General features: G+C 43.7%; 1 protein-coding gene across 10 annotated transcripts; it reads left to right on the plus strand.

Moving 5' to 3' along the window:
- Positions 1-27,914, plus strand: LOC142565940 (adipose-secreted signaling protein). 10 transcript variants are annotated; one of them, XR_012824923.1, is made up of 8 exons: positions 9-217; positions 607-640; positions 948-1,057; positions 3,155-3,284; positions 5,190-5,318; positions 11,445-11,529; positions 11,731-11,782; positions 27,470-27,914. XR_012824923.1 is itself a non-coding variant. In XM_075676567.1 (7 exons), the coding sequence occupies exons 2-6, from the start codon at positions 616-618 to the stop codon at positions 11,733-11,735; spliced, it is 399 nt and encodes a 132-aa protein (XP_075532682.1). In that variant the 5' UTR covers positions 3-217; positions 607-615; the 3' UTR covers positions 11,736-11,782; positions 26,433-27,428. The 10 variants fall into 10 exon arrangements, 6 of the variants coding, with proteins under 6 accessions (XP_075532680.1, XP_075532682.1, XP_075532681.1 ...); XR_012824922.1 differs by lacking the exon at positions 27,470-27,914 and adding an exon at positions 26,433-27,425; XM_075676567.1 differs by lacking the exons at positions 11,445-11,529; positions 27,470-27,914 and adding an exon at positions 26,433-27,428 and having other exon boundaries at positions 3-217.
- The last annotated feature ends 6 nt before the right edge of the window (positions 27,915-27,920 follow it).

The following is a 27,920-nucleotide window of genomic DNA, read 5'->3' on the forward strand; positions in this document are numbered from 1 at the left end:
TCGTAGTAAACAAGCCCAAACTGAAAACAAGAAGAAAACGGTCTGCAGCACTAGCGGCAGGCGCGCGCGGCTACCTGGCACGCACTGTGCTAGACGGGGTCTCTTACATTTATCGCAGTGACGACTGTGGCATAATGTGTAAGACCGTACTTAAAGATGACTAGTAGACAAATATCCCCCGCCAGCTGTTTAGCGCTGTGAGCAGCTGCCCAACGAAGTGAGTAAAGTAGTGTTTGGGCAATACGCCTCTGCGCACGTAGCCCAAGCTTCAGCTGTAAACACCGTTAACATTTCACATTTAACGCAGCTGTCCAGAGGTCTGCATATATATTGTAACCTTCTTTATGTTTTGTTTTCTGATCTCCGTTACAAACGAGCGGTGCTTGAAGCAGTAGATCTGCGTGTAATTAGGCTCGCGAAAAGATTGAAATCTACGAACAAACAAGAAAAAAAGAAAGCGCTATTTAGGCGACGCAGCTTGGAGCAATCTCGCAATAACGTAATTACGCTTTGCTACCTCACGTCCAGCACTCGCAGATAACTTGCGCCGTCGCAATATCTCCCTACCGTGATCTCCGTATGCTGTTTTTCTGCTTCTCGTTTCAGGAAACCGCGATGGAAATCGATAGCACCACTACAGGTAAGACAATTCAGTCTGCTAAAGTTTGCGCCTCTCAACCACTGTTGTTCACAATTTAGGCTACTCGCTTCTTAAAATTTGCGCTTCTCAATTTAGATCGATCGCCAATGAGAGTCGCGGACTAGCTGACGAACGTAACTGGTCATTGGCACGCTTTTGCAACTGTTTAACTAGTAGAAGCCGCACTGCATGCGTGCAGGCTCCCAAAGACGTTGATGCATGACCCAGAGGCGCGCTTTTGCAACTGTTTAACGCATTGAAGCCGTACATGTGTGCAAGCACCCAAACATGTTGATGCATGTTCCAGTTCACAAGGTGCACTTTCCGGAGTCCTTGGATGCGTTCGGGCACGACTCCAGCATACTGGTACAGCCACTTAACGAAGTCCACATCAACGTTCACCTTGGATTTATTCAAGTAAGAGCGGCTGTTTCGATTCATCGAAGTTATATGTGAAATTGTTTCATCATCATCATCATCATCCGCCCATTTTGTGTCCACCGCAGGACGAAGGCATCTCCCTGCGATCTCCAATTACCCCTGTCCTGTGCCAACCGATTCCAACAAGCACCTGCAAATTTCCTAATTTCGTCGAAACCACCTAGTCTTATGCCGTCCTCTACTGCATGTCCCTTCGCTTGGTACCCATTCTGTCACCCTAATCGTCCAACGATTATCTAATCTACACGACCTGCCCAGTGCCATTTCTTTCTCTTAATGTCAATTAGAATATCTATACCCGTTCGCTCTCTGATCCAAACCGCTCTCTTTCTGTCTCTTAAAGTTATGCCTAGCATTCTTCGTTCCATCGCTCTTTGCGCAGTCCTTAACTTGTTCTCAAGCTTCTTTGTCAGACTCCAAGTCTCTGCCCCATATGTCAGCACAGGTAAAATGCACTGATTGTATACCTTCCTTTTCAGTGATAATGGTAAGCTTTGAGTCAGGAGCTCACGATGTCTGCCGTATGCGATCCAACCCATTATTATTCTGTGAATTTCCTTCTCATGGTCGGGGTTCCCTGTGATTAGTTGACCTAGGTAAATGTACTCTTTCACAGACTCAAGAGGCTGACTTGCGATCCTGAACTCTTGTTCCGTTGCTTGGTTGTTCATCATTATCTTTGTCTTCTGCATACTAATCATCAATTCCACTCTTACACTCTCCCTGTCAAGGTCCTCAATCATTTGTTGTAACTTGTCTGCAGTGTTGCTGAATAGAACAATGTCATCGGCAAACCAAAGGTTGCTGAGGTATTCATTGTTGATCCTTACTCCTAAACCTTCGCAGTTTAATAGCTTGAACACTTCTTCCAAGCACGCAGTGAATAGCATTGGAGAGGTTGTGTCTCCTTGTCTGACCCCTTTTTTTATAGGTACCTTCCTACTTTTGTAGAATTAAGGTGGTTGTGGAATCTCTGTAGATATTTTCCAGGATATTTACGTAAGTGGTCTGTACTCCTTGATCACGCAATGCCTCTATGACTGCTGGTATCTCTACTGAATCAAATGCTTTTTCGTAATCTATGAAAGCCATATACAGAGGCTTATTGTACTCTGCGGATTTCTCGATAACTTGATGCTGAAAGGGTGTTCGCGATTATAATGTAGCCGTGATGGGGTCAGCTTTTGCTTTTTCGTGTAGAAGCTGACGAACTTCTGACACCGAATATAATCATGATGGCAGATCATCAGAACGTATGAGTAATAAGGTTTTAGAATGGTTTTGGAATACTAACCAAGCTTTTCTGAATTTGTGATGAATCTTGATTGCTGGCCTTTTGTTTTGTTGAGAAGAGTGTAGTTGAAATAAACATGCTTGGTTGGTGTCAGTGTAGCTGCAAAATTAAGATACTTGTTTGCTACAGGTGCTAGCTTTTAATATCTTTCATTTACCACTGTTTGATGTGAGAATTTGTCGTTTTTGTTCGTGGCTTACAATGCTTTACATTGCAATTTGCAAAACATACTTTTCTATGGTGAGCAATTGAGAATAGCAGAAGGCACACTCAGCTTCAGCTGCTCCAAAACTAATTCACGTATGTAAGGTTCGTCTTAGACGTGTTCAGCAAAAATGATTGTTCTTGTGTATGTTTTTGCTAGAAGTACACTACTTAAAAACTTGGCCAATTGGACGAGCGTGTTTCTTCCACCCTCTTGCAGTTCAGTACACCTCTGCTTCAGATTTGCTTTTCAGTTATTTGCACATTATTGTGAACCATTTAACAGTATTGGACAAACATATTTGCAATTGTAAATATCTATGATTCAAGGACTGAAACAGATAGCAGCATATTGGATTCATTATTCCAATGTTTCGAATACTTGCACCACCAAACTTCTTTGCAGTTGTTTATTTGCAGTCTGGAAGGTTTATCGTAAATGTCGCATTCACATTTTGCTGTGTAAGCGTTGCATTCACAGTCCATGACTATTTGTTGTAAGGTAATAGTTTTCTGTGGTTTGGTTAGTTTGGAACCTCGAAGACCAGCCGCAGTCATATGCTTAAATTTTTCAGGTGAACCATAGATACGAAGTGCGCTTCCAGTTTGACAGCCCTCCACATCTAGGTAGTCTTTCAGTAAGGACACAGGACCCCCCAAACCTCAACCTTAGGGTGCTGGAACTGAAGCCAGTGATCTCTTCAGGTGAGCCTGCTTTCATTCACGTCGTTTTACACTCATGTCTATGGACTGCCTCTAATTTTTGTGCATTTTCTTGGATCATTATTAAAATGCTTACCGAGATTGTGTAGCAGTATCAATGAGCAGTAGCACAACTGCCAGCATGCCTTCTCTGAACATGAACATTGAACATGAGTATGCCTTCTCTGAACATTGTGTTTTTCACACTTATGCTGCAATCTTTCTGCACATTTGATACTTCTGTTAGTCATTGTAGCCTGCTGTGAGATTCTCTTGATTTTTGTGTTCTAGTATAAACCATCAGATAGTAGTTATTCAAACCCTTACAATTAATTATTTAAAGCGAAGCTTTCTTTGCGAACCCTCCCAGAGTTTCCTAACTGTGGGTGCTGGATGCTGCTGCTGTCTTGCCGAATAGCTCACACTTAAAAGAATTGAATTACGTTCTCGATGGTGGGATTGAACTTTGGTCCTCCAGCGCAGTGGATTGATGGTCTAAAGATTAGGCCACAATAGCATGTATACTTCTATCGTGCCAACGCCAACGAGCTCTTTGAGATAATTGCTTTGTGTGTCACATTGCTTGTGGCACAGGTGCATGAGAGCACGTACATGCACACCAGTATCCTTTACGCCAAGGATGCAGGAATGAAACGGGCAAATTTATAGCATTTGATTAACCACTTCACGAAAGCCTCACTTCACATAGATTCCTAGATGTGCATTGAATTTGCATATATCTTTTTTTTTTTTAATTCGAGCAGCAGGATATCAAAATGTTTTCAATTTTTCAAAAACCATTTATGGACCATGAAAGGTAAACAGAACTTTTGTCCTTGCCCAGACAAATCACCATTATAATGGCACGGCTTTGTGGCATCTGACAGGCAGCTAAATAAAAGTAATTCATTGTTGCCTTGTTGACAAAATATGGTCCATACAATGGTGTTTGGATGCTAAGCGTGAAGTTGCAGTATCGAATCCCGGCCATGGCGGCTGCATTTCGATGGGTACAAAATGTGATAACACCCGTGTGCTTAGATTTAGGTGCACGTTAAAGAACCCCTGGTGGTCCAAATTATTCTGGTGTCCCCCACTACGGTGTGCCTCATAATCAGATCGTGGTTTGGGCACGTAAAACCCCATAACTTTTTTTTGTGGTCCATAGAAGAAAGTTTGTGTAAAGCACATAATGTGCCAATAAAGCTATGTAGTTTCATTGGTTTTCTAGGGTCCGAGGTCTTTTAGGGTTCTATAGTCTTTACTGTGTAGTACAATCTTACTGCTTTGCTAGTCATTCACCATTTATGAGGTGATAAGGCAAAGGAAAGCAGAGTCAAGCAAATTCTGCACCACTGCTGCAGTAATAGCAGAAAGTGCTTGGATGGGCTGCTGTTGTGTGTGCAGCATGTGCCACATCTGTCACAGGTTATTGAAGCACAGGAACTGTGAACAAAAAACCCTTGCAGCAAGTGAGTTTGCCTTAGAACTTATCAGAAGTGTTGTGTGTACTACTCTGTGCGACCAGCAGATTACAATTCTCAATTCCTGTTTCTTTGGGTGTGAAATGGGAACATGAACTAATTTCACTATTTAATGGCTGTATGGCCCTGAAAAGTTTGTGTTCATGTGTACTTGATGTTCATATGTCAAAAGTGATATAACCATACACGAGGCTTGTGAGGAAAACAAACTGTAACACGGGAGGGCTAGTCTTGCTTGCAATTAACATAACATCTGTCATCTTTATGTTGCATTTTATACAGGTGCATTGCGCTATACAAATTGACACTTCTAGAGCTTAATTGACTATAGTATGAAACTCAGTGTTTTGAAACGCATTATTCGTTAACCTACTGGGGCACCAGTCGTGCAATGTTCTTTCTCTGTGCCACACCTTCTGTGCAGGGCCCAGGTATGAAGTCGTTCTGGAATTGCTTGCCTATAAAGAGAAACTACTTCGAGAACAACTTCTGCTACAGTCCTGCAACAACCCACTGCTCACACTGACACTCATGCTCAATGCCAGAGTCCTTGGTAAGTAGTCTTGCCCATGTAAGCACAGAATCAAATTAGAGACAAATTGTACACAGTGGCTGATACAAGCCACACCACATTTGGAAGCACAAGACCAGTGTTACGAGAACTAAATGTCTGGTTTGGTTTACAAAAAATAAAATAAAATAAAAATCATCTGCGAAACGAACAGCCAAGAAACAAGAAAAACTTAAGGATAAAGGGAATCTAAAATCAATGAAATTTGGTGGTGAGCTTCATTCTGTCCAAGATTACTAGAACCAACTGTTTCATGTACCAGAATAGCGGACCCGAGTATTGGTTGTGATAATTAGTGGCACTGTAGTTGTCTTGCTTTACATCTGGCAAGTCATCTGTCGCAATGTGAGGGTAGCAATGAGTGGGGTCTGCATAAACATGCTTTTCCTACAATGCCAGTGTGATCTGAAATTGAGTGGTAAAACTTTAATTACTAAAACAATACTTCCTTTGACTGTTACTGAGCTACTAATGGGCAGCTTGAGCATGGCATTCATTTCTGTCACTTGGGCACATGCTGTGTTTCTCATCCTGAGAAATGTGCAAATTGAAAGTTTAAGTGACTGTGGTTAACACAGCAAGCTGGGCGAGTTGGTGACTGAACATATTGCTAGGGGTGGGCAGCACAGCCCGGGCAAAGGACTATGGTTAGTCACAACTACTTTTCCTAAATGACAAATTCAGCATTTCTGTCCCTTACATTATATTAGGAAGGCCCAATCTATGCTACTGTGGAGCCATTTTTTATATTTCAGTAGCTTCCACAGAAAAAAGAAAGCATACATTGGCACCACTACAATTGCACTTCTATCTTGCATTCAAAATTTCAATTTTTCTATAAGAAGGAAGACAGAACTTATGAATCTGAGTCTGCTGTAGGATTTTGCATTAAATTTAACTAGGAAAACTCTCTAAAACAATGTCTGTAATGTTGAACGTTTAGGGGCTACTTCACATGTAGCCCCTGAAACCCCTTTGGGACAAATGTGGGGCCTTCTTGTATTCTGCCATCTTGTGAGAATGGCTTCGATCTTCACTTCGGCCACTTTTGCACACACCGCTGCATTCGCTGCCGCCCTTGATGTGCATTCTTTTTCAAATGGTGTGCTGTTTGTGTGCCACAAACAGTGCCCAACTTCTCAAGCATTCTGTGAATCCTTTTTGTCCGGCATCTAATATTATGACTGCCAGGGCTATGGCCATGTGAAACACCAGAGCTTGCTGAACAGACGCGTTTAGCTTTGCAGGAAGAAAACTGCGTTGATCTTTCGTGGTGGTGTAGAAAGCCCAAAGGGCAAGCCACTTTGGCAGGTGATCGCTCACCCACTGCAGGCTGTACCACTTGGCTTTGTGAAACGATGCCATTTACAGATGCAGATTTGCACACTAGAAATGGCAAAGGGGCCATGGAGCACAAGATGCACCAAAAGCTGCGATGGAAATCCGTTTGTATGCATGAATCTGCATGTTCCAGGAAATTGGGTGACTGCACGAAGCCTCATGTGGTGGTAAATTGCAGTCATTATATGCCAATAATGCTGTGTGTTTTGCTTCTTTTACAGTTACTGCCCAAAATTTGTTGCTTTTGACTTCATACATCAGCCTTTGTGCACATCTGATCACACCTTTGATGCCAATGTTTAAGACCTTTACAATGATACTAACCATTTCATGCTAAGCCTTTTCCTCACGACGTGAGAGCACTTCCAAAGCAGTGGTCATGGGCACATTTGCTTTATCCAAGGTGCCATCAGTTGAGCCCAAAGCTCTAAGCGGATTTTTAATGCGTAAGCTTTCTTAGGCGACTCACCCAGGAAATTTGTCAGTCTGCTACGCGTAACACAATGGGCTCCATAAAAAAAAAAAGAACTTCAAAAGGAAAAATGTTGGCGGTGGTGAGTTTCAAACATACGACCCCATGCTCAGAAGCCGACGCTTTTAGCAGGTGAATATGTCTGAACCATATGAATGTGTTGTATAGGTGGTACAAAAAAAAAATGTCAAGGGAGTGCAGTAAAACACTTGTGTGGCTAGTTGGTGCATAGCTTTCAATAGATGAAGCGCCAATAGTGACAGCACACAGGAAGGAACACACACAGGACAAGGCGCTTCCTGAACAGGAAGCGCCTTGTCCTGTCTGTGTTCCTTCCTGTGTGCCGTCACTATTGGCGCTTCATCTATTGAAAGTCAAGGGAGAACAGTTGCTGCGAAGGCTTTGTTGAAAGATTTGATGATGGTGGAATAAAAGCCATCTTTAGGGCCACATGTAGAGAGTCTTGTAGACATTAGGAAAATTTCAGTTTTGCCAAAATTTAATGCCAGACATGCCACATTCCAGATGCGTTTCGGTGGCTGCGGGATGTGCCTTCCGTTGGGGCATTCCTTCACTGACCGAAATGCCACCGATCTCTAATGGACCATGCACTTCGCATGGTCAGTGAATGATAAGGATGACAAAGAATGATGAGGGGTCTTATGGATCTCATCATAGTTAATAATGGTCTGAAGCGGATAGATAAGGTGCTAAAGAGCAAAAAGGACGGGCTTATAATGGTCCAAGCAATTATGACAAGGTTGATAGGACTGATAAGGGTCGGATCAAGTCCAATAAGGATTGGTGAGGGTCAGATCGTGTCCAATAAGGTTGATAAGGACAGATAAGGGTTTATATGGATCTGATCGATTGCGATAAGGTTGATAATGTCTGATAAGAGTTGATAATGGCTGGATCGAATCTGATAAGGTTGATAATGACTGATAAGGGTTTATACTGGCTGGATCAAGTTTGACAAGATTGGTAATGACACTGTGCTGGGCGTCAAGATGAGTGGCGCACTGTTTATGCATACTTAGACAACTTAGTTTCTGCATAATTTTTTCGAAGAAAAGTTCAATTTTTTGCGCTGTGTCCCCCTTTCACAAAGCCAAAATATTCTCTAAATCAGTATAACAAACCATTTTTAGGTCATAATGAAGATAATGGTCATTTTCTATTGATTAGACCAAAATCTGTAGTCATGCGAATTGGTGGCAACTTGCCTGATGTGACAGTTCAAAACTCCCACAAGCTGGCAGCCACTCTACTTCTGCACTCTGCTGCTGCCACTCCCACACTCTCTGCACGCAACAAGCTGCACCTTTATTGAGACATTGAGTGCCTTGTACTGTCACGCCAAATTTCGGAATGAAATGGCAACACTTCAGTGCATGGCTTGTAGGCTAAAACCTAGCCGCTGGCATCGTAAACTGCTGCACATATGCATTTAAGGGGTTTGCAAATTCGTGTCCAGATTAACAGCGTTTTGTGTGATTTGGAGTAGGGCTGGCCTATGATGTCATACAATGCTCATTGCAGCTCACAAGTGTAAACACATACCTTTTTTGTTCGGAAGCGTCTGCTCATAAATGTATTTGAAGTACAAAAACACAAGATAAATCTAGCTCATTTAACTGACGAAACCACCGTTTCACTGTGTTTTACCTTGGATTCAGGTAATTCCAAACAAAGATGCTTTTATAAAATAGAAAAACAGTGCTGATGTTAAAAATATGTTGAAATTTGTGAATAGCATACAGTAACCTGCATTTTTATTCTCACAACTTGAAAAAAAGATTTTGTCCCTACTGCTGCCGCCTTCTTGCTTTTCACAACCAAGTCATATATTTTGGTTGGAATTGTCCAGGCAAATCACACAAGGAAAGGTTCCACATAACGCACTTCATGTGGAACCTTTCCTTGTCTGATTTGCCTGGAAGAAATGAAAAATGACCATTTTATGCATACCTCACCATAAGAGAAGTGAGCTGCTGCAGAAACATGGACTGTGTTTACTGCCAGTCGGCATTTGTAAGCCCGGGTAAACCAGATGAACAGCAATGCCAAGTGCTTTATTGGTCCATGTGGACCAAAACATGCATTATTGTTGTGAAATTTGAGTGAAAATAAAGCGCCACGCGCAAGATGTTCTTTATAGTTGTGAGATTAAAAAAAACTGTATGAAGGGGAGAGCGCTCTGAATACATGTGGTTATAGAAGATGCCACAAGAACCGTTTTATGCTGACAAAACGACCTGTTCCTGGGCTGTATTCTGAAATGTTTGCCTTCCGCGATAGTTTCGCCGCTGTGAAAGTCACGCTCAATAAATCAAGCAACTGCTTACCCGTGACGTCAGCGTGCACTACCAACACACGCTGTCGAACACTTCACATCGCATGAGAGAGCGCACCGTGCGAGTGCAGAGTGGCTCAGGTGTGTTGTTTTCGAATGTAGTGGCTGCAGTAAGGGTTCTGCACACTGACTACGGTTGGTTACGGCCGCTTTAGGTAAAATAAATTGAATAAGGAAGTGCGAAATGTTTTATTTTAAATGAATCAACAAATATCTTATCTCTACTACACTCTACCGGCAACTGAACGGCGAAAGATGCCAAAAGACGCCAAAAGACATGTTCGTTTATTCAATATATGTCGAGAGCACCCATGGACACCATGACGTTAAAATGACATAGGCCGGAACTACTAGCAGGCGCTGTTTATTTTCCGGTTTTTGTAAAACCGCCAATCAGCGCACGCCGTGGGCAAAGGCGTGGCCAAGGCGATAGTTTCACGGAAGGCGAACATTGCAGAATATGGGCCCTGGTTACTTAAAACCTATGCTGAAAGATGACATGAAAGGGGAAAAAGAAATGTCTTGAAAAACGGAACATGCAAAATCTCTTTACAGTGTGCAACTGCAGTGTGTAGTTTACAGTCTCCTTTCATTACATACAAAATGCACAGCATTGAGCAGTTGTGGTACCTGGGAGGCGACTGCCAGCACGTACTGTGCACTTGCTAGTGGAAAGCACATTCAGTGCGCTTTCCACTAGCAAATATGTGATATCAGCTTGCCCAGTCTTCCACTTTAGGAAGTACTGCACATACACATTTTGTTAACTTCTGTTATAGTGAAATTAATGTTGTGGCTTAGTGTCTATGGGTTTGTTGGTCGACAACAGCAAATCAAATGCGACTCTGCCCATGCTGTCCTCTCACAATCGGCAGACAACACAGCTACCGTAATAGCGTAATGACTACAGCACTGCTAATGCTTATGACGATCACTTAGGAGTTGCGGCACACTACCCCGCTGAAGGTGACAGAGGTGTGAAACTAAATTGACTCTAATAACCTTGGTTTTTCTCGCAGAGAAGTAGTCCAGGTGACAAGACTACACCATTGTGTGCATGGTTTAGCTGGAAAATAAAGTACCCATTCCCCGTGCTATAAGTCTTTTTCATTCCATGGTCATCTTTGTCTAACCTAGAAGCCAAGCAACTGGTAGCTGCAGATGAGGTACAGTTGAGACATACCATAAGCACAATCAAATCTTGCTTGTTGACGTAATGGGAAGGTGTTAACAAAAAAAAAAAGAAAGAAGGAGAAAGGGGGTTTATGTGTAGGCAGTTGTTGCATCTGCTCATTGCTGTAAATATAGGACAATGTCGCAGATACATTGAACTACTGTAATTGTGGTAAGAGCATTGAGGCTGCAACTTTTAAGATACAGTGAGTGCACAGAATAACTACGACAGGTTTTTGAATACACCCTTAAATAGATTATGCACTGTTCTCTAAAACTCTCATGGACGTGCACTTCATTTTTCAATCATTCACTTTCTTGCTCTAAGGCAGACTTCTAGATTATGCTTTTTATAAGTACTAGGAGCATTTCACACGCTTTTGAAACTTTGAAGAAATTATAGTCACAAGGCACTGCTCAACGAAAGTGCCTGCTGACATGGCTTTCCCTGTAACAACAAAATGGCACAAGGCCCAGAAGATACGTTTAATTGGTGACTCACATACCTAACTTGTGTTGTGGTGGTACTGACGATACCTCTTAAGAGGAAGTAAATGCTTTTTGTCTTGTTAAACTGCTTTGCCATTTGTCAATCTAGTCAACCTTGTATTATGCAGCAGTAACTCAAAATCTTGCCAATGTAGAACTCGCTTGGCTATGTAATGATGACTGTTGCATTCGCATTTGTCAGTTGTGCTGTTCAATGTCGTGCTTCTTCCATTTAGTGTCATTAGCTATGTTGATTTTTATCCTTCTTGCTGCCTAGGGAAAGGAAAAGGCACACCATTTCTCAAAACTGGAATCCACTGCATTGGCATCGAAATGGAGGAAGAGTCGGACCACAGCGACTGGCAAGGCTTTGATTAGCCCAGTGTTGGACGCTTTCAGTGTGCATGTCATTGCAAGACTTTCGTTTGAGCTGCGAAGCAGCTTATGTGACCCTGAAGCGTGTGATGCCCTATCCAATCTGTCTAGCGATGCAATCTCCACTAGCTGTCATGTGTGAGGGGATCTCATTCTCTCACCTGAAGAAAATTGTTCTGCATTTGCAGATTAGCTGACAAAGCTGTGGTGGCATATTTTGCTGGGCCAATGGTTCTGCACGTGAGTAATGACTACCATTAGCCTGAAAAATATTTTTCTGCATTTGTGGACTAGTTGACTAAGCTGTGGCAACACGTTTCGCTGGGCCAATGATTCTGCACATGAGTAATAACTACTATATTCAACACATTTGAAAAACAAGTTTGCTGCGTCTTTCAAGATGAGAAGGATGAGGGGATACAAAGGGCTCGACATTTTGTCAGTCACAACCATACCAAGCTATTTTAAGCTGTTTATAGATATGCAGTTCAAAGGTTGTGTCTAATCTGACCGGTGATTAACAGTGCACAGCCGTCACCTCTGCTACAAGGTTTGTGTACAGGGTTATCTGTTAACCTTTTAACTCATGCCTGAACTGTGCACTTGTCTTAGCAGTTTCTACAAGTGTTTCCAAAAATGAGCCCCGGTTTCAAGGCCGCAGTTCTTTTGATTGCTGGAAATGAAACACCCTGTTCAGCTGATTTCAGTGCGTGTAATTGTATTGGCCGTGAGATTGAGCTATATGTGGTAACACTGCCTTGTTAGTGTGAATAGGTGGTGTGTGGCATGCATCGAAATGTACACAGCAGCGCATCGTTGTGAACAGTTTGCGCCAATTGCTTGTTAATGAAAAGTGATCACTGTTGAAATAATATGTTGCCCTCTAGTGCAACAATTTTGCAGAAAAAAAAAGCAGAGCTTTCGTATTGAATGACAGTTTACGCTCCTTTTAATTTAGTGGAAGACTGGCACCTAGCCACATAGTGTGTTTTGGCACTCCCTTGGTACTTTCTGCATGTGTTTGGCTTGCGTTCTGCCTACAATGTTGGCATTGCTGTTGCACAGCTCAACTAATACAACATTTTCTGGTAATCCTGCATTAGTTATACAAGTCACAGTTTTACTGGAAAGGCAATAGCAAATTGCAATAGCAAATTAGTGGACAGCTATACGAAGTAAGAATAGCAGTTTTATTGGCCATATAAACTTGTAAACATTCACTTACTGACTAAATTAACAAACATGGTGTCAGGCACACACAAGCAAACATAAATATATCTCACTCGATTACCGCACACACTCGCGAGTGAGAAAGCGTGGCCGCAGCAGAGAGGGAATTGACCTTCGTGCTGCCTTTTGCTTCAATACAAACTAATTTGCGAGAATGCAGTGCACACGACGCTATCAGCACTCGGTGCACTCTGTCCCCATTGCAGATCGTTTTCAAGATAAGGTCGCGCAGCTGCTGCTGGAGTAGAACCCCCCCCCCCCTTCACCCGGTGCCTTGCGCGCACGAGAGTGAGCCACCATTGTCAGCTCACCCTTGCATGCTTTCACTCGCACATACAGCATGCAGTGCACAGCGACGATGTTATCACACTTGGATTTTATACGAAACATAACGGTGACGCCAGCGACGGTAATGCGCCTGGAGTGTCCATATAATTGCTGTCACAATAAAAAAGCATGTATTTCAGTACAATGAAGTCAAAGTAGCAAATTTTGCACTCTACCATGATGGGGTGAGAGCTTCGTCAAGCTGCCTAAAAGCAGCCTTTTCTCTCACTCATGTTCTGTATTACACATGAAATAAACTTCACTGCTTGTATGCATACCTATCTGAATTTTTTTTTTCAATTTCGCTTCTGTGAAATGCAAATAGGCTACTGATTTCAGTTAAACAAGCTACATGTGACTTGTAGCACATTAGCATGATTGCCATGTTGCTTCACATGCAGTTATTTTTACTGCAGTAACAGTAAAAACATAGCATTTAAACACAGAACAGTCTTTGCATGGTTACGTGCAGGACAATGATGCGAAAAAGTTCAAATTATTTCATGGTCTGAAATTATGTGCCGAAATAATGGCGGCTACCTTCTGTCAAGGTATCAATGCCACACTAGAGAGCGAATTATAATAGCTGCTGGCAACTTGTTGTTACGATTTGCTGCGTCTAGTGACTGCCGTGTCACACATGATCTTCATGTAGTGCTCTACTGTTGTTTTCCTTTGTAGCAGAGAAAGTACCAAAGTGCCAATATTCCATTTGTAATGCAAAATGATTCCTCCTTAGCTAGATTAGAACCACATAATAAAAGGACACTTCAGGCACAGATAAGGCTCGTTACATAACTAAGCAACACTCATGCAATTAAACACCTAAGATCAAGTGTGTTCCGCAGCGTGATATGAGTCATTACAATTCTTTTTAAAGCAAATAAACTTCTTTGCCTCTTTCGTCCTATTTCATGGTCGGCAACCGAACTTTGTCTGCCCAATGCAAAAGGAACATGCTCTCACACAACCAAGTTGCAGAATGTGTACGCCGCCAAATGCCAACTACACTCCGTCTCACAGACTCTGCAGTAGAGTGGAAGCTAGGGGGTGTGCCATGGCAGCTGGAAGAGCACAACAATATGTAGTTCCATCATTGGGACATTGCCTGTGCCACATATTTGTTTTAGCATAACTAAACTGACCGGAGATGTTTGGGTGTTTTGTTACATTCTAAAGAAGTGCTTTGAAACTTACTATATGAATGCAGATGATAATTAGAGGCAGGCAAATATCAACTTTTTTCAAATATGAATAGCAAGTATTGAATTTCATTGAATTATCACACCCAGATACATATGCTTACAGCAGGAATATTTATTTTGGTATAATCAGGTCCCACACTTGTACTTACTAGTGAAAAAAGACAGCTAACTTTTAAGGACAATCAGGATCAGCTTTAAACACAAAGCTACTAACTGTCATTAAATGAACTGCAGAAACTGCTTATCAACATCTTTAGAGCCTGATTGCAAACAAGCTTTTCAAGAATGAGTGGCTACTGTATGACTAGCTTTCCAGAAACTCTAAATGAATGGTTGTTGAAAAAGAGTTCAGAAGTTGTGGAAACAGAAAAGAAAAATTCATCAACGATTATGATACTCCCTAATGTGAAATTTGAGTGCAGCTCTATATGTGTTTTCATTTTGCGATATACTGGCTGGCGTGGATATTGTCTCACGCGTCACATTGCAAATGGAGTCAAGTGTGGCGCAACTGCCTCTCTAATTGTGAGACTGCAAGAGGCAGTGTGTGGGTGACGTGTGGGCGCGAGTCGCAGCAGCCGCCGCAGACAGACCTCCACTCATGCAGCGCTTTGTTTCCATGTATGGTGTCGGCGGACATGCTCGACGCATGCCATTGGTGAACGTACGATGGCACGCTACTCTGGCACCATCTCGTAGCAGTCGTCACTGCAGAGCCTGTCTTGCATGGCACTACGCTTGTGCTATACACTCCTCCTTTACTTTCCGCCTCATGATTCCACTGCACCATCCTTCTTCACTTTCCTTCTCGCACTCGCTTTGCTATCACCATCTTTCAACCCCCTCTGTGCTCTACATTTGCTCTTTCATCCTTTGCTCAGTTACGGTGAGGGCCGCTGCCGCCACGAAACACAGGAAGGGGTGCCTAAGTTCTGAAGGACTTGTGAGCTGCAGATACATGGAAAAGGGCCCGTTGCAAGGAAAACGTGACTATACATGACTGGACTGTAACAAACACTAAATGACAGACTACGAGCAAAAATCGCAGGTTGTCATGCAGCTAGTCTTCTGCCGCGAAACCGAAAACAAGGCTTGCGTTACCCACTTTGTTTCTGTATTGCTTCAAAAACTTTTGTTGTTGTCTTACTTCTGATAATTTGCGATACATTGTTTAGCATACTGAGATCTGACTAACAGCCTTGTTGTTAATATTGGGTTAGTTTCGATATTCGAAAATACAGAATAGTTCATTTTCAAATACAAATAGTTAGTGTGAAATATTCAATTTGTATTTGAAACTTCGAATATTCACCCACCCCTAATGATAATCTCTTTGGGTCAAGAATATAGTCCCCTATGAAAGTAACCTATGGTGAGCTGTCAGCGTTTGGATGATGACGAAGTTGTGCCTCCGCATGCTCGAGCCAGAGAGAACAACATCTGGGCAAGATCGAATGGTCCCGTGGTTGTCTATGTTTAAGTGATAATAAGAAAGGAGACGCCAAAGACTTGAAAAATTATAGACCGATCAGCTTACTGTCCGTTGCCTACAAAGTATTCACTAAGGTAATTGCAAATAGAATCAGGAACACCTTAGACTTCCATCAACCAAAGGACCAGGCAGGATTCCGTAAAGGCTACTCAACAATAGACCATATTCACACTATCAATCAGGTGATAGAGAAATGTGCGGAATATAACCAGCCCTTATATATATATAGCATTCATTGATTACGAGAAAGCGTTTGATTCAGTCGAAACCTCAGCAGTCATGGAGGCATTGCGGAATCAGGGTATAGACGAGCCATATGTAAAAATACTGAACGATATCTATAGCGGCTCCACAGCCACTGTAGTCCTCCATAAAGAAAGCAACAAAATCCCAATAAAGAAAGGCATCAGGCAGGGAGATACGATCTCTCCAATGCTATTCACAGCGTGTTTACAGGAGGTATTCAGAGACCTGGATTGGGAAGAATTGGGGATAAGAGTTAATGGAGAATACCTTAGTAACTTGCGATTCGCTGATGATATCGCCTTGCTTAGTAACTCAGGGGACCAACTGCAATGCATGCTCACTGACCTGGAGAGGCAAAGCCGAAGGGTGGGTCTAAAAATTAATCTGCAGAAAACTAAAGTAATGTTTGATAGTCTCGGAAGAGAACAGCAGTTTATGATAGGTAGTGAGGCACTGGAAGTGGTAAGAGAATACATCTACTTAGGACAGGTAGTGACTGCAGATCCGGATCATGAGACTGAAATAATCAGAAGAATAAGAATGGGCTGGGGTGCGTTTGGCAGGCATTCTCAGATCATGAACAGCAGGTTGCCATTATCCCTCAAATGAAAAGTATATAACCAGCTGTGTCTTACCAGTACTCACGTACGGGGCGGAAACCTGGAGGCTTGCGAAAAGGGTTCTACTTAAATTGAGGACGACACAACGAGCTATGGAAAGAAGAATGATAAGTGTAACGTTAAGGGATAAGGAAAGAGCAGATTGGGTGAGGGAACAAACGCGAGTTACTGATATTTTAGTTGAAATCAAGAAAAAGAAATGGGGGCATGGGCTGGTCATGTAATGAGGAGGGAAGATAACCGATGGTCATTAAGGGTTACGGACTGGATTCCAAGGGAAGGGAAGTGTAGCAGAGGGCAGCAGAAAATTAGGTGGGCGGATGAGATTAAGAAGTTTGCAGGGACAACATGGCCACAATTAGTACATGACCGGGGTAGTTGGAGAAGTATGGGAAAGGCCTTTGCCCTGCAGTGGGCGTAATCAGGCTGATGATGATGGGACAAACGCCTCGCATCACCCCAGAAGTGGTGATCCGGACACCAGACAGCAACACGCCACCTGCTCATCGCTTTCCGGGTGACGACAACAAAAGCCTTGTGTACGGTCCATTTCGGCAGATCATGGGCATATTACTCCTCAACGATGCGATGCTGAATGCCGTGGCAACAAACCGTCATCGCCACTATCAAGTTACCAGAGTTCTGGCAATCCGACTCGCAACTCTGGTTTCTGAGCGTCAAGTCATTTTTCTGATGACACCGTGTCACGTCACAAACAGCAGTGTACGACCACGTCATAGGTGCTCTACTGCCTGCTGTCATTGCCTGCTGTCATTGCCATCTTCAGGGACATTCTGCGCTCTCTGCCTCCTGAAAACCCGTCTGACACTCTTACGAGGGAACTCATACGGCAAACAACTGAGTCAGAACAGTGTTGCCTGCAGCAGCTGCTCGCCGTGAAGGAACTCAGCTTCTGTGTAGTATGGGTAATCTCATCGGCGATCGCTCTGCTGCACTGGACGCATCGATTCTACACGAATACTTCCTGCAGCGACTGCCTCAGCAGGTGCAGATGATCTTGAGTGTGTCCTCTTTCGAATCCCTCGACTCCTTGGCACATATGGTCGATAAAATCATGGATGTCAGCGCCCCCATGCTATCTGCCATCGAGAGACCACATGCTTGATCATATGAAGTGCCAGTCCATGATGACCACTTGGACCACCTTCTTGACGCTAACAAGCGACTCATCCGCAGAGTACACCAGCTGACTGCCGAGCTCCACTTGCTACAAGTTTACCGACGACGCAGCGTGTCACCACATCAATGCCACAGTTGCAGCTGTGACAGGTTGCCGAGTCTTTCTCACAACGTGTTTTGTTACCACCACCGATACGGGGCATGCGCTCAGGCCACGCACTGAAGGCAGCCAGTGCTTTAGGCCCGACATCAAGCCGCTCATTCCACATCACCGACCGTGTCACATAGGTCTGATATCTCATCAACACTGGTGCTGAAGTGTTCATTATTCCTCCTACGCTGGAGGACCATCGACGACTGCACACCGCACCACCTGTCACTACTGTTAATAGTTCGGCCATACAGACCTATAGACAGCAGTCTGTCACACTTGAGATTGGCTTGAGACGCACGTTTGGGTAGATTTTTTTAATCGCCGATGTACACGTGGCAATTATAGGTGTGGATATTCTTTGGCATTTCAAGCTTGTGGAAGACCTCGAATACAGCTGTCTCCTGGATTCCGAGATGCACCTAACAGTTCACGGTGTAACATTGTGTTTACCACCCTTGCGTCTGGTGCAAGCTCATGCCAAATTCTCCCCACCGTGGTCTGTGCAAAGAATTTTCTTATCTGTTCCGAGCTCCTTCTCTCGAAGACTCGGTATGTCAGTATGTCAGTCATCACATTGTGACTGTGGGAGCGCCAGTTTTTGCACGTCCTCATCACCTTGCTCCTGCCCGCTACAAGATTGCATGGCAAGAATTGGAGCATACCCTTGAGCTCGGGTACGTTCGACCCTCATCTGGTCCCTGGTCATCACCGCTACACATGGCTCCCAAGCCATCAGCTGACTGGAGACCGTGCAGTGACTACCGTGCTCTTACCAAAGTGACAGTAGCGGACCGCTATCGCATACCACGTGTCCAGGACTTTACCGCATTGCTGCATGGTTGCGCCATATTCAGCAAAATAGACTTAGTCAAAGCATACCACCAAATACCTGTCGAGCCTTCCCATGTACCGAAGCCTGCCGTTATAACACCCTTTGGCATGTTTGAATACCTACGTATGTCATTCGGTCAATGAAATGTTGCACAAATGTTTAAACGGTTTGTTGAGGATGTTCTTTGTGGTTTGACCAGCTGTTTCGCACATCGACGATATCCTTGCCTTCAGCACGTCAGAAGAACGTCACGAGCTACACTTGCGTCAGGTTCTTGTGCAATTCCGAAAAGAAGGACTAGCGAGTTTGGTGTTTCTGCATTAGACTTCCTTGGTCGTCACGTAGATTCCTGTGGGATCTCACCTCCTGCGGCTTGTGTGGAAGCCGTAATACAATTTCCACGACCATTGACCATGAAAAAAACAGTGTAGATTCCTTGTCCTTGCCAATTATTACCGCCGGTTCATTCCTCACTGCGCTGCCATCTTACAGCTGCTCAACACACTCCTGTCCAGTCAAATGAAACTGAACGCTTGCATCTCCTGGACAGATGATGCTGAGACAGCTTTCAGCACCATCAAGGAAGCTCTCGACAACGTGACACTCCTTGCGCATCCAAAGTCCGGATGCTTCGGACGTCACCGTTGGAGCAGTACTGCAGCAGTTCGTCGATGGAGTGTGACGGCTGGTTGGGTTCTTTTCGAGGAAGCTCTCACAATCCGAGCGCCATTACAGCACTTTCGGTCGCAAGCTGCCGGCAGTGTACTGAGCTGTGAAACACTTCCACCACTTCCTCGAAGGTCGGGAGTTCAACATTCTCTCTGACCACAAGCCACTCACGTACGCTTCGACTACTACCAACTCTGCCCAGACTCCGTGCGAGATCCACCAGCTTGCCTATATTTTGGAATTCACGAGTGACGTCTGACATACATAAGTGGTAAGGACAACCCCGTTGCTGACGCACCATCCCGAGTAGAAGTCAATGCAACTGTTGATGAGCGCCCACCAGTGGATTTCAGCCATGGCCACAGCACAGCAAGAGGACAACAATCTTCAGGCCCTACGACTGAAAGACAACTCTCCTGAATTCAAAGAAGTGCAACTTTCAGGCTGCGCTATACCCTTGGTTTTCAATATATCGGTTGCCCTTGTCCCTATGTTCTACCGTCACCTTGCTGCAGCGCCTACGATGCCTTGTATTCCTTGTCGCACCCTGGCATCTGTGCGACTCAACACCTCGTCACTATGCGATACCTGTGGCCACGCATGAACGTTGATGTCCGCCACTGGATGCACACTTGTCTCAAGTGCCAGCAAACCAAAGTTCAATGCCACATGGTAAGTCCGCTTGGTACCTTCAGGCCTCCTGATTCCCGCTTCAGTCACATGCACATTGACCTAGTCGGCCCTTTGCCCATATCTAAGAACAGCCGGTATATATTGACATGCATAGACTGGTTCATGCGATGGCCTAAGGAATTACTGCTCAGTGATATCACAGCAGAGTCAGTTGCCCGCGTTTTATCGCCGTGTGGACCAGCGATTACAGAGCTCCCATGATCTTTACAACAGATTGAGGTGGTCGACTCCACGCTTTTCCACAATTTATCCTGATTACTTGGTGTCAGCCACATCAAGACAACGGCCTTACCACTCCATCTCTAACAGCATGGTTGAGGCACTCCACCGCCAGCTCAAAGCCTTGCTCGTGGCATCACGACCATTGATACCCTGGATGGAGCATCTCCCACTTGTCCTTATTGCTCTTTGCAGTGCGATGGAGACTGGCACGTCTTGCTCATCAGCTGAGTTCGTTTTCGGCACTATTTTAAGGCTTCCTGGACAAATTTGCGACCTTTCAGCGGCACCAACGTCTGACGTCGCCGATTATGCCAGTTGCCTCAAGGTTGCCATGGGAGACTTGTCAGCTATTCAAAATCCCACCAACATTCACCACCATCTTTCATTAGTCGTACTCTCCATGATTGCACACACATCTTCGTGTGACAAAACGCAGTCCGACCAACACAACCACCATACGATAGACCCTTCAAATCAAGCGCTGCCCCAAACGCTTTGTCTTGCTGCTGCATGGATGCGAGGACATCCATCAACCACATTAAGCCCGTCTTCCTTGAAACCGACTCCATCCTCAAGGACAAGCGATCTACAAATGCCAGGCGCACACTCTTTGCCACTGAGGGATCACCGCCGGCTCTTAGACATTGCTCCTTCCCATCCTGGCTTTCTTGCTAGAGAGGGGGCCCTATGGCGAGCTCTCAGTGTTTGGACGACGATGACGAAGTTGTGCCTCCACAGCTTCGTGCGCTCGAGCCAGAGAGCAGGAGAGAAAAACATCTGGCAAAGATAGAAGGGTCCCGTGGTTTTCTGCGTTCGAGTGACGACAAATAAAATATGTGGGAAAACAAAAGCCTCATGTCTCCCCAGAAACCGATTATTCATTCAAGATGTGGGTTAAAATATTTTGCGACAAAGCTATTAAAGTCTTCATAAAGATCGCATCACACAAACCACCTAGAAAAAGAAAAGGGTGACGGACTTTTTGTCATGGCATTCAGAGGCTTGTTGTTTCTGAGCTCAGTTTGGTCAACTAGACAGCGATGAGCATGGTCTCTACTCTGAAGAATGATCTTGGAGATATTTTTAGAATTGCTGTCGTCTACAACAAGGCTGCTGCTCTCATGTGCATCACCAAGCAAATATTCTGCAAGTGGACGAAGGAGATCGAGTGTGTGGGCAAGGTGAAGTCGCTTTGGATGCCAGTCCACAGAAGGCATGAACTGTATGACCGACACAAGGTTAAACTTTGACTTGGATCATCTTCAGAGTCGCACATTACTTCTTGAGCGGCAACATTACAGCAAGCGATGAAAAGATTTGGTTTAAATTTGAATTGGCACCTCAATACTACCAGTAAAAGCAGGCACTTGGTAGTACAGTCTAACTCACTTATAACGATCCCAGATATAATGACCCCGTTTCAGTGCATTTACGATTTTTTGACCCTGCCTCTTTAAATTGCTTCCAGATAACAAACATTCTTTAAATTTCCGTACTGTTACAACAAATGCTTCGAACCCTGTCCCGGTAAGAAGAGGGTACCTGCGAATTACCGAAAGGATGGAAGTTCAACCAAACTGGGCGCACGGCAGTGCGCGCCTTGCTCCAGTCCAATGGTGATGATATGGCCTTCGAGATCGGCGAAAGTACAACGGCGGATTTCGAAAGCCACGAAGAAGGTCACGCACTTTCAAGGCAAGCCTCCAGGAAGGAGGTGTGCAGCATGAAGAGCATGATGTAGAGCATGCAATGGCAAGGATCAGCGGTTACTGCGTCATTATCAGGAGATCACGTTTCGGCAGCAGTTCATTTACGCGTTGCCGATTGCCGATAATGTTTCGCAGTGGCATTTTACCTTTCACACATTGCACTTTTTTCACCTGAAGCGACATAGATTACATAACTTTATCGCTCTTGTGTGACTGACACGCAGTCATAATGGTGAAACCTTCACAGAATGGTGGCATGCCACAGTGGTTTGCGTAGTTTACGCTTCTTGCAAACTAGAATTCTTTGCTCTCATGTGCAAAATACAGCCATATCCCATTGGTAGTAAAATATACCTCAAGCTCTCAAATAAAAAATGACAGCTGCACTCGCAGTTTTGAAATGGAAGATTGGAACGAGGTGCCCTCTTGGGAGAGCTATACAACACCACATTTTGTTCTTTAGACACGCATTTCTAATGGAAATTTGCAGCTAGGTGTGGGAATGCACAGAGGACAAGAATGACACTGGAAATCTGGATTTCGGACTAAAGTGCCACCGAATTTTTATTGCTGACATCAGCTTCAGTGCCGCTAACTTTTTAGTGTCTTTAAGGGAGATTTCATATATAACGAACTACTGATACGACCACTTTTTGCAGAACTATCGAATTCGTTATTAACGGGTTTGACTGTAACACACTGTGGAAGTAAATGAAGACATGTTTGAAAGGCATAAACGGTGAGATGGAGGAAATGGGCAGGCAACGCTGCACAAAGTGGTTGGTGGAAAAACTGCGACAGCATTTGCCTCCGAGGAGTGTTCTTGTCATGGCCAATGCACAACTTAAAGTGTGCTGAAAATGACATCCGTAAAAAACAATAATATACATAAACAAGTAAACCAGTTATGATCGTATGTCATCCAGCAGACTTTGCAAATGCATGTGTACGTCGTCTGCTGGTGGAAGCAGACGACACGGTGTTGGATCGTCATGCCACTGAAGGTTACCATGTGGCTGTATGTTCGCTTCCCTGATTGGCTTACAAGGCTCTTATAGCTTTGGCTGCATTGCACTGAGTTGTTGAGACGGAGTATAGCTATTTGATGTGCATGCACAAGAGCTTTGTGGTGTCTTAAGGTTTAGATGCTGTGGTTGGTGGTGGCACTGTGTCGAGTGTCTGCTTCATGGGTTTATCGTTATGGGGCACATTAGTCTCGTCAATGAACTCCAGTGCACATCTCTTGACAAGGTACGCTGCTTCATCTTGCCAGCTAACAACAGCTTCGCTTAGACTGCCTCACAGTGTGTGGGATCTACATGTTTTTCTACTGCCAAGTGACCTTCACGCTACCTCATTCTTGCTTTGTGGTGTCACGACACACAGTGACATGGAGTCACTAAAGCACTACATTTATGTTTTACTGCAACCACTTCATTTTTTTAAAACAATGTGCAATGCTTTTTGTGGTGTGCTTGAAACACAAAGTGGCAGCAGAATTAAATGATTGTGGCACATGGATGGTGCGACGATCGCATGTCATGTGCTTGACACATGCTGTTGCTAAATGCTCCTGCACATCATTGAAAAATCCATACCACCTATTGCGACTGTACTACTACCACAGAACAAACAAATGCTTAGAGCATATGCACACCATATGTGCATATGTGAACATTTAGTGGTTAACATACAATGCGAGGTGATCCACAAAATCTGTAGTTCAGCCAGTGTTTGCCAGGTGGTTACTCTGTTCAACCTCACGGCCAATACATGCTCATTCTTTGTATCATATATGTCCTGAAGGCTATTTAAAACGGGGACGCTCAATTTTCAGAGGAAGCGTTTGACAAATTTTGTGGAACAGTCAAGCATGGACATATTGAATTCCATGGGAATTATAAAATAGTTTAAAACCAGACCGGCAGCAGCAGAATGATCATGTTCATGAAATGTTATATTTTTACATGAGATCTTCATAAGTTTTTTTTTACTTGGCCAATAAAAGTCAATTTCAGTATAAATGAGCTTGATTTAATTTCAGATCGGAACATCATGTGCAAAATGTTTGTGGGAGAAATTTTGAAGCTTTACATATTTCTGGCAAGAGTATGGGAGTTGAAGGGTTAACTTGAAAAAGGACAGCAAACATGCCAGAACACATGTCTACTGTGGCCCCAAAGGAAATTGTGTGTGTGTGTGTATGTGCGCGTGCATGCAAGATCTATGCTCAGCAGGTCTGAGAGTTGCTTTCAGCTTGCCCACTTATTTGCATCTGTGTGTTATTTGTACAGCAAATGCAGTTGGCTGGCCAACAACCTGCAGTGTCATTTTTCACTTAATCAGGTCAGGCAAATGTCTCTCACATTATTTTGCTGGCAAGTTGGCTACTTGCACCATTCTTACCAAAAAAAAGGCGACTAGCATAAAAATAGAATCATTTTTCACCCACCTTATTCGGTACAAACAAAATAGCACTAAGGCATGCTACACTTTCTAGTTATGCTAATTCAACTGCATGGCAACACTCTAACAGAAAGCTAATAGCATAATGCAGCAGTTTTGGATGTTGCAGCCAAAATTCTTAATGGCACTGTACAGCAGTCTCAAAACAGTTGCAGTGAACACTGTCAAACTACCAAGAATGTGGCTAAGCATAGTGGCACTTGTAGCATAAGCTTAAAAAGAGTACATGGGTGGAACTCTTGCATGGGCTGTAACGTTGCAGAAAAGTGCATCCTTTCAGCTGTGACACACTGGCTGATTAGACTAATTGCTTAGAAAAGTAAGTGCGCAAGCTTGTACAACTTCATAATGAAGCGGAATTGGAACTGCCGTAGGCAGTTTTCTTTCGACATTTATGCTATTTGTTCATCAAATTTTATAGTTATATTTTGAAGCAATCCATTTTGTTTTCCATTCTTTTCTTGCTTATGACACTGAATGACGAATCCCGGTGATAACAGTGGCACAGCTCTGCTCCAGCGATGAACGGCAGAATGAATGAAAAATGAAATAAGAAAATATGGCATTTGCCTTCTTTTTCTCCCAAAACTTCATTGTGCGTGGATACATGTTCTTTAGCACATGCAGTTGACTCATGTTTACATTCACTTATCTGTCATGCTGGCTGTGTTCAAAAAGCTTAGAACTTGCCCATTCTTTTTGGAAGAAAAAGCTATTTCAACTGTGTTCGAAGTAGACACTCAGTGATGAGTATGGGCACTAGCCATCACACTAAAGACGCTTAGTGATTATCTAAGTTCAGGGGCCAGCAATACTGATGCTGCAAATGTGCCACCTGCCATGTGCATGATGTGAAGTGGCATGAGTAAATCACAGGGATGGCAGTACAATTGGAAAGGGATTGAGAGTGTGGGGCTGCAAGAACATCCCATACAAATGTATTTGTGAAAGAAGTGAAGCCATGACCAGAAGCTGCATGCACATGCAAAGAGATACGCAAGAAGGCAGTGGTGACAGGAGCTAGCCTGCACACTAACCAATTTAGAGCCACTGGTAGAATCTGCATGATTGTGGCAGTCTAAGCTGGAGTGTATTGGTAGCATGACAGATCTCCACTGTCGCATGTAAGGCAATGTATCTGTGTGTATATTGGCACTCTAGTGCTGTTGCCTGCACAGTGGCCCCTTCAGCATGCAAGTACAGACTACCATCACAAAATGTTTCAAGTAAAGGCAATGTCAATGCAAAATTTTGACCCAACATTAATTCATATGAACTGATCATGCACGTCTTGACGATGAGGAAGAAGTTGGATAAGCGGTGTTGGAGCCGTAATAAAAGTGTACATAGTGCAGAGGAGTTGGTAGAGCAAAAGGAAAGCACATTTGCTAAAAATATTAGCTTCTTAACAATCTGACAAGCTGGTTTTGCCCAACGTCAGTCTTGTGCCTAATGTGTATTGCCTTCAATATATGTTGTAAGGCCCTTCATATTGCTGTGCACTGTATACTTTTAGAAGACAACTAAGATTTTTGCATTCAATCAAGACTTCAACAATGTGACAAGGTTTACAGCAGTGGTGCCATAACCAATAGATGTACATGAAGGGGTACAATGCCACCACTGTGTTCTGGTTCAATGTTTTTCATACTTTATTGAATCAGTGTTACATCTAGGAGTGTAGTACTTTTGTGCAAGAGACCATGTACAGTATGCATCAAAAGTCTTCATGAAGCGCTTTTCATTGCAATAAACTGTGTGGCATCATGTGCCCAGTATGCCGTACCTGTAGGAGTGGATAGATGAAGCCCTCTTGCCAGCACATGAATGTGTTGCAAGTCTGTGTGTACCATACAATGTGCCATTTAAATGTGTTTGCATGCAGGCTGGAGTTACTTGTGAATCCTACAGAGTGGAAAGCTGCACTTGCATGTGCAACCACCGCAATGCTCATCTCGACATCTGGTGACACTGAGGTTTTAAACAAGTGCCGACACATTTTTGAAGTCGTAGAGATCACCACATGCTTCTTGCATGTAAAAAGATGACTCTTAGCATGTATGAAGGTATAAAAGCAATGGTAAAATTTTTGAATTTCACACTAAAGTTGGCATTGCAATGCTGTACCTGGTGGCAATGTGACACAGAGGAAAGTTTGGAGACATTGTGCAGCAATATGGCTAAACATAACATTCGTGCCTATTGGCTGTGCTTGTGTGCCAGCCACAGCAATCACAGAAGTATCATGGCACATCAGCCTCCTAATACCGAAACTGGTTCATAGTTTGGAGAAAAAAAAAAAAGTGAAAATGTCGTCACTACTCCCTCAAAAATTAATCTACAAGGGCTTAAATGTGCACTTAAATCTAAAAAAAAAAATACAGCATTTTTGCATTCTGCACCCTCCCTCACCATGGCTGGAAAACAAACCTGAGAACTAAGTTGTCATTGTTTGCTATTGTGCTGAAACGTTCATCTCCTACCCTAACATCAGTGTCACACATTCACTCAGAATAGGCATTGAAGGCTGCTGCCATAAAATCCATCATCATCATCATCAGCCTGGTTACGCCCACTGCAGGGCAAAGGCCTCTCCCATATTTCTCCAACCACCCCGGTCATGTACTAAGTGTGGCCATGTCGTCCCTGCAAACTTCCTAATCTCATCCGCCCACCCACCTTTCTGCCGCCCCCTGCTACGCTTCCCTTCCCTTGGAATCCAGTCCGTAACCCTTAATGACCATCGGTTATCTTCCCTTCTCATTACATGTCCTGCCCATGCCCCATTTCTTTTTCTTGATTTCAACTAAGATGTCATTAACTTGCGTTTGTTCCCTCACCCAATCTGCTCTTTTCTTATCCCTTAACGTTACACCCATCATTCTTCTTTCCATAGCTTGTTGCGTTGTCCTCAATTTCCAGGCAAAATCCAGTCTCAATCCAGGCATGAGAGAATTCTGCAGATAGAAATGGCTGCTTGCAGCGATGAATTTATGTGGATGCCCTGGTCGCACAGCACTAAAACATATGGGCAGCGCCCCTGTGGTCTCTTGGTCTTGGAAACTTGAGCTCCTCTGTGCAGGTAAAAAGACCCAACAGCTGAATGGAGAGTTGGCTTGTCTTAAGAGCAATTGAGAGATATTTCATATCTGAATGCAATTGACTGGCATTAATCTTAAATGGGCATAAAGTTCAGACAGCATTCAAATGATTGTTGAGATCACTAACAAGGAGCGCTAGCAAAATTTATATTGAAATGTGGCAGGAAGCTTGATTAAAAACGCATGTGCAGTCTAGTACTACTACTGGGTAACATCAGTACCAAGAAACAAGCCCAATGGTGCACGAAATAAATCTGCCTCAAGTACCCATT

Source organism: Dermacentor variabilis, unplaced genomic scaffold (assembly GCF_050947875.1).
Source record: "Dermacentor variabilis isolate Ectoservices unplaced genomic scaffold, ASM5094787v1 scaffold_12, whole genome shotgun sequence".
Classification (NCBI taxonomy): domain Eukaryota; kingdom Metazoa; phylum Arthropoda; class Arachnida; order Ixodida; family Ixodidae; genus Dermacentor; species Dermacentor variabilis.

Bases quoted from the DNA above. Each gene is read 5' to 3' on its own strand.
- LOC142565940 (XM_075676562.1), top strand. From the start codon at position 616: ATGGAAATCGATAGCACCACTACAG. The intron at 1,058-3,154 runs GTAAGAGCGGCT...TAAATTTTTCAG, and splicing joins TTCACCTTGGATTTATTCAA to GTGAACCATAGATACGAAGT. The intron at 3,285-5,189 runs GTGAGCCTGCTT...CCTTCTGTGCAG, and splicing joins GAAGCCAGTGATCTCTTCAG to GGCCCAGGTATGAAGTCGTT.